Source organism: Gastrolobium bilobum, unplaced genomic scaffold, assembly GCF_033153095.1.
Source record: "Gastrolobium bilobum isolate Gb01-03AN ecotype WA unplaced genomic scaffold, APGP_CSIRO_Gbil_v1 utg167111, whole genome shotgun sequence".
In the NCBI taxonomy this organism is placed as follows: Eukaryota; Viridiplantae; Streptophyta; class Magnoliopsida; order Fabales; family Fabaceae; genus Gastrolobium; species Gastrolobium bilobum.
Window position 1 is genome coordinate 417 of NW_026899860.1, and position 7,260 is coordinate 7,676.

At 36.0% G+C, this 7,260-nt stretch overlaps 1 protein-coding gene across 1 annotated transcript; it reads right to left on the reverse strand.

The window, feature by feature from the left end:
* Nucleotides 1-472: 472 nt before the first annotated feature.
* On the reverse strand, nt 473-6,988 carry LOC133293973 (prolyl 4-hydroxylase 1-like; the record flags this gene model as incomplete). The annotated part of the gene is made up of 8 exons (XM_061492610.1): nt 6,925-6,988; nt 6,508-6,576; nt 5,999-6,051; nt 5,789-5,854; nt 4,713-4,787; nt 3,799-3,819; nt 2,982-3,056; nt 473-623 (listed from the first exon to the last, which is right to left on the reverse strand). Coding segments are annotated over exons 1-8 (574 nt in total), but the record flags the coding sequence as incomplete, so codon positions are not given.
* Nucleotides 6,989-7,260: the final 272 nt, after the last annotated feature.

A 7,260-nucleotide genomic window follows, 5' to 3' on the forward strand; every position in this document is an offset into this window, starting at 1 on the left:
GAAAGGGAAAATAGACATCTCATTGAAGTTGCTAGAGCCCTCTTGTCTACAATGCATATCCCTAAATACCTGTGGGGGGAGGCTGTCTTGACTGCCTCATATCTCATCAATCGGATGCCCTCTCGCGTCCTGAATTTTCATTCTCCCATATCTTGCCTTACCCGCTCTTTTCCCTCCTTCCAGGCTCTCTCTTCCCTTCCTCCAAAGTTGTTTGGCTGTGTGGTTTTTGTTCATATTCCTCCACATCAAAGGTCCAAACTTGATCATAAGTCTGTTAAATGTGTCTTCATAGGATATCCTCCTAATAAAAAAGGTTACAAGTGCTACTCACCTTCTCTTCGAAAGGTCTTTGTTTCTATGGATGTTACTTTTTGTGAAACACAATCATTTTTTCCCTCGACTTCTCTTCAGGGGAAGTCTATTGGTATAAATGAAGACAAGTCTTGGAATCCAAATAATTCTACTGTCTTACCTTTACCCTTGGAAACATCTGTTGTTTCTTTACCTTTGGAGTCAGGGGGAGTTAATGTACAGGAGACAAGGACAGAAATTGTACCAGAGACTGGAGAGTAGGCGAAAATCTCCTCAAGATCCTCTAGACTGCCAGGATTCTGACCCGAGTCCTAGTTCCAGCAATCCACTTGAGAACACTGGTACACCTGACCTAGATGTGCCCCATCGAAAAGGTACTAGATCTTGCACTGCTCATCCTATTTCTCATCACATTTCATATGAAAAGTTATCTCCAGGTTTTCGTGCTTTCAACACTATATTAGACGGTACAAAAATACCAAAAAATATCCAAGAGGCACTTAATGACCCTAAATGGAGGGATGCAGTCTTTGAAGAAATGGATGCTCTTAAAAAAAATGGAACTTGGGAGTCCGTGGCACTTCCCAGAGGAAAGAAAACTGTAGGTTGCAAATGGGTGTTCACAATAAAATTTAATGCAGATAACAGCATCAACAAATATAAGGCCAGATTGGTTGCCAAAGGATTTACTCAGACTTATGGGATAGACTATCAGGAGACGTTCGCTCCCGTTGCCAAACTTAACTCTATCCGAGTCTTACTATCACTTGCTGCCAACCTTGATTGGCCCTTGCATCAATTGGACGTAAAGAACGCTTTCTTAAATGGGGACTTACATGAGGAAGTTTACATGGATCCACCACCTGGTTTTGAACAGGGAGATGGTTCTGTATGCATGTTGAAGAAATCTCTTTATGGACTTAAACAATCCCCTAGAGAGTGGTTTGAAAAGTTTACTCGTGTTGTTAAAGAAAGAGGATTTATCCAAGCTCAGACTGATCACACTTTATTTTTTAAACACTCCGATAGTGGCAAAATTGCTATCCTCATTGTTTATGTTGACGACATAATTGTCACAGGTGATGACTGGGAAGAAATAAAATCTTTAAAAGGGGGTTTAGCTAGTCAGTTTGAACTAAAGGATCTTGGATCTCTCAAATATTTCCTTGGAATGGAAGTTGCTCGTAGCAAGGCGGGAATTTCCTTATCTCAGAAGAAATATATTCTAGACCTGCTACAAGAAACAGGTATGCTTGGGTGCAAGCCTGCAGAAACTCCAGTTGAACCCAATATTAAATTGGGAATTGAAGATGGAAAAGATGTTGACAGGGAGCAATACCAAAGGTTGGTAGGGAAGCTGATCTACTTATCTCACACTCGGCCTGATATTGCATTTGCGGTTAGCATGGTTAGCCAATTCATGCATTCTCCTAAGGAAAAACACCTTAGTGCTGTTTATAGAATCCTCAAGTACCTCAAAAACACCCCTGGTCGAGGAATGCTCTTTAAAAGGGGACACAAGAGGATGATAGAAATCTATACAGATGCTGATTGGGCTGGCTCTGCTATGGACCGAAGATCCACTTCAGGATATTGTACCTATGTCTGCGGAAATCTTGTGACCTGGAGAAGTAAGAAACAAACTGTTGTTGCCAGAAGCAGTGCAGAAGCAGAATTTCGGGCGCTAGCCCATGGCATTTGTGAAGGAATCTGGTTAAGAAGGCTCCTTGGAGAATTAAAGATATCTTATTCTCTACCTGTGAGACTCTATTGTGATAATAAGGCTGCAGTCAGTATTGCTCAAAATCCTGTACATCATGACAGAACCAAACATGTGGAGGTTGATCGTCATTTTATCAAAGAAAAATTGGAGGAGGGTAGTGTATGTTTGTCATATATACCTACCAAGGAGCAAACAGCCGACATTCTCACCAAAGGATTACACAAACCCATCTTTGAGGATTTAATTAGCAAGTTGGGGATGATCAATATATATCTCCCAACTTGAGGGGGAGTGTAGAATATTCTAGAGTTTTCTACTTGTTTCTAGCTACTTGTTCCTTTGAGTAGTGTGATGCCTCTTCGGTTACTGTGTATTTTATTTATTACTTCAACTCCTTAACTACCTTGTAATCTGTATATAAAGATCCCTTTGGGTGTCAATCAATATATGAAAAAAATACATTTCAGTCTTATATTTCATCAACTGGTTTTGAGTTTGGTCTTTTGATTCACAAGTTTCACTTAACAGATTACTAATTGTAGAATCTCAATCCTTGTAGAACTGATTCTATTGCTAATTCTTGTAGAATAAGTTATTGAAAGAAGGTCCATTTAAACAGTTCTAATGCATTCTCTTTTTTGATGATCATATTTATAAATTCATGGAGCACGTGGTTGTGATGCAATCAAACCCTAGGTGTGAAACCTAAACGACCATAGGTATGACACAATGTTTCAAAAACCAAACCGACCACTAATAACCACCCAACAAGAGTTCTTAGTGAAGCAGCTGATTCGGTGAAAAAAGGATTCTTAGTGTGTATCAGTTCACGAGAACTGTCCAATTTTATGGTTAAACCAACTGGTGCAGTCCAGGTTTATACCCTGGTTTGATCACAAAAGTAAGAGAAAGAAGACTTTAGGGGAAAGTAAACTTAACAACTTACATGTACCATAGGATATTTTCTCTCTTTAGGACTCAAAGCCATACCAAAGCTTGTCCTGAAATCACTCTTGATTCCCTATGGAAGATAGAAATATCATCATGTTTTGGGAAGAAATACAAGTACTTTAAAATTCAAATAACAACTATATTCAGTTAGACTTAGATGCAAATGATCCCACGTACAACGTACTACTACATATCCACATTTGTTTTGATATGGATTTCCTTTGCGGTTTAATCTATTTATGTAGGAAAGAAAACATCTGAAAATAGTTGTTTGGTCATGTTGAAAGAGGCAAAAGCAATTCTTATTATTTTTTCATGATTGGTTCAAAATGATCTGAATGACCTCCATATTAGAACTGTGTTATCTGAATGAGGATAATAATTTTAGTTATCCTCACTCAAAATTTCCATTTCCATAATTTGACAGTAAATTTTTTTTTTGCCTAATGGCCATACACTATAATAACACATGATATTAGCCTACTTGGCCATGCTGTCAAATCAACAAAAGCTTATTTCAATCTTAATGAACAACATTTCTTTTAATTCTTCATGGTGTTTTGCCAAATTCTTTTAAGTGTTTTTGTGTGACAGCAGACACAAAAAATTGATGTCAAAGAGAAATAAAAAATTGGCGTAACTAGGAAGCAATGCAGAAGCATGAAAAAAAAAATTAATTTTAGAAAACATTGTTTCTTTCTAGTAGTTTATTTTATATTTTTCTTAGTAAGAAAGCAATTTTCAGAAAAGCAAAAGTTTCTCAGCAAGGCCGAAGTGCACCTTGAAAATTTTCACAGAAAGGCCAGACTTACTTTACCAGATGCACAAATTTTCTGTCAAAGAGAAGCAAAAATTGGTATAATTAGGAGGCAATGCAGAAACTGGAGGAAAAAATCAATTTCAGAAAAAAATCGTTTCTTTCTAATTGCTTTTTCTTATAACAGAATATTTTAAGAAACCAATTCTCAAAACAGAAAAAATTTCACTGCAATGCCAAATTGACACGATAACTTGAGGAATGCAATATACAATTGCACCATACTGTACACAACCCTCTCTGCTAAAATAATAAGGCTTTGATGTGAGGTGCTACTCACATCCATCCACGGTAACTGGGTTTTCTATCTAGATCATTGTCTCTCTAGTTTCTACAGGCTGCATAATCTCCAATTGTGAACTATTTTGCAGGTGAGAATTGAAGAACTTTCCTAATAAAGGTATAGTACATAGAGAAGATCATGCAATAATTTCAAAACAACTCTTAAAATGGATTCAGCTCTCCTTAATTTAAGCTTGGTATTCTTCTCTTGAGTTTGTAACTTCTCATTCATATTTTTTCCATGCCCTAGGTTTGGTATTTTCTGAGTTGGGTCCTCCCGCAATTGCATAAGCCATTTAAAAGTTGTCAACAAATTTATTCATAAAAAAGAAGAAAGAAAAAGCTGAGTCATAAAGCCAATTTGAATCTTCGTTGCACAACATTATAGAGGGTTCAATACAAATATCAAGCTACTGTCTACGCATATAAGCTTTGTCTTTCTTCCTAAAAGGCATTTAGTAATATATATCAAATTTACACAAACTAAAATCAGGAATTTCAAAGGTGAATCTGACAATACTTCACGTGAGCAAATGAAACTTTAACCTGACCTCATCACCTAACATATATTGATGGTTATGACCAATCAAAATGAAATTTCAAAAGAAAATAAAACTGTCAATGTACCTTTCCAGTCTTAGTATCCAACACTGTTGAAACTTGTAGGCGAGGGAGTGCTATAGCCCTGAGATAATCACATTCCTGTAAAGACAAAATAGTTTTAATAAACACACGTGACCTTCATCTTCAAGGTTCTTTATTCAGCAGCAGTATTTTGTAAAAATGGTTAATTGCCCGAGATTAGTATTTGATCCTCTTTCACTGGATAGGAAGATCTTATATGTGGCTAACAAGAAAATCATACTGCACAGCTAGCAGCCTGGTACTTCATGAGGAAACTTCTGCCTTGAATGGATGTTAGAAAATTTTAATTGACTCTTCAGTCTTCACAGCTCATAATCAAAATCTTATTGAGGAAACTTTAAAAAGAAAAAAAGAAAAAAGGCAATTTTTGTTTCTCAAAATTGATCAAAACCAAACATGCATTTTCTAGGTATTTTCCATAAATAGCAGCACAGAATGTAATGATAATTACAGAAACATGTTGATATAGGATTTAATATATTTATAACCAGATTAATAGGTCTGCTAATAAAAGTTTATCATAATAGGGGCTTACATTGTAATTCCAGGATTCTCTGGCTTAATATAAAAGATGCCGACCATAGAATGATCAAACTCGTAACAATGATTATGTCTTGTACTGAAGAAAAAATATTATTAATTCTATTTTCATGTAAAATATTATTAATTCTATTTTCATGTACAAGCCATCTAATATTAGGCTATGTTATCTTTTGTCCCCACATCCCTGTTTTTAATAAGAAAGCCCAATCTCATTCGAAATTCCAAATGCCCCAAGAATGTCAGAACACATAACTAAAACCTTTTTTTTTTTTTGCCTTTCATAACTAAAACTAAATAACAACCTTCGAACATAATACTTTTCCATGCCATATCATGCATGTATGTGGTCCCAAATAGTATAAACTTGGGCCCTTTTTTTACTAAAAGAAGAAATATTATTAGAAAGGGGTAATGAGTATTTGGGCCCATAATGTTGAACCTATACTTTATAAATAAATGAGCCGAAGAATAATCATTTTGATAATGAAAATCAGCAATCAGAAGAAAGGAAATACCTCCATGCTCAGGAAGTTATGCAATAAAATAATTCGTGGAGACCAGCTAAGCACTTCAGGTTTGACCTACAACAAGGAATGATGATCAGAGGAGAATAAACATCAAATTTTAAGCATGTGTAGGCAATGGAATCTTGATTCAATCAAAGAGGAAGAGAAAACACTAGTAAATATAAAAGCTTCAGAAAAAAAATGGGACAACAGACATACATATCCAAGGCGTAAGATTTCTGCTTCCTTGTCATTATTCCAATGAGGAATACCTGAAAATCAAAAGAAATAGGAGAAAGAGTTCCAATCACAGAAAACTGCATGCTAATAAAAAAAATTTAAATTATTTTTTCAAAAAAAAATACATACTGATGATATAACATACAAAGATATTATTTTTTATCAAAAATTAAAACAAACACTTTACCCAGAAGGCACAGCAATAAAAAGTTTGAAATTCATTCATGAATAAAAGAAAAAATATCAATATGGTAGCATATTTTATTGTTAAGGCAAAACAACACACATGGTAAAGCAAATAGAATTACATATATCCCGCATGTGATAAATAACATTAAAAGTAATGGAAGCAGGCACATGCGTCTCGCATTAAAAAGATGGAAGTAACATATTATTTAGGCATAAAATAAGATAAGATAAACATACATTGTGATACTTTAAAAAAGTAGCCACACTTGTATTCTAAATAAAACTAAAATAATACTGACCTCTGGGCAACTGAAGGTAACCATCACCCTCGAGTCCTCGCAATCTTCTAAATGGAAAAGACTCAGTGCCTAAAAAGAACTAGTTAGGCAAAAGGAGCATAAGAATAACAATCAAATTTGTAAAACTCTGTCAAATATCCTGTAGAATATTTTAGAGTCTTTTTTAGAGTCTAGTCTCTTTGATTAGTGTGATGCCTCTTCGTTTGTTGTGTACTTTTATTTATTTTATTTATTACTTCAACTCCTTAACTACCTTGTAATCTGTATATATAGAACCCTTTGGGTGTCAATCAATATATGAAAAACATTTTGGTCTTATATTTCATCATGGTATCAAGAGCAGGTTATCCTATGGTCATCTTGTAAACCTCCACGTCTTTTTTTCCATTTTTCTTTTCACTGTTCTTCTTCTATAACCCAGATCACATATCTGGACCGCTCCAATCACGAAACCAAGGCCACCACTGGACTCAGAAGCCATTTCCGAGTCGACCCACGTCAGCCCCGTCGCCGGAAAGTCAGCCACGCGCCGCCACAGCAGAGCAGCCTCTCCGGCGCGTGTGAGCCACGCGCCTCCCTGCCGGTCTCCGTTTGACACGCGGCTTTCACAGAACAGCTCGCTTGGCCTCCCTCTTCCTGTTCTGAGGGTTTAAATCACGATTGGAGCACTTTTTTTGCTGGGTCCTGTTGTTTCCTCTACGTCAAGCTCGTCAAGCTTTGTTCTGAACGTTGTTCTTTTTTTTTTTTGAACAA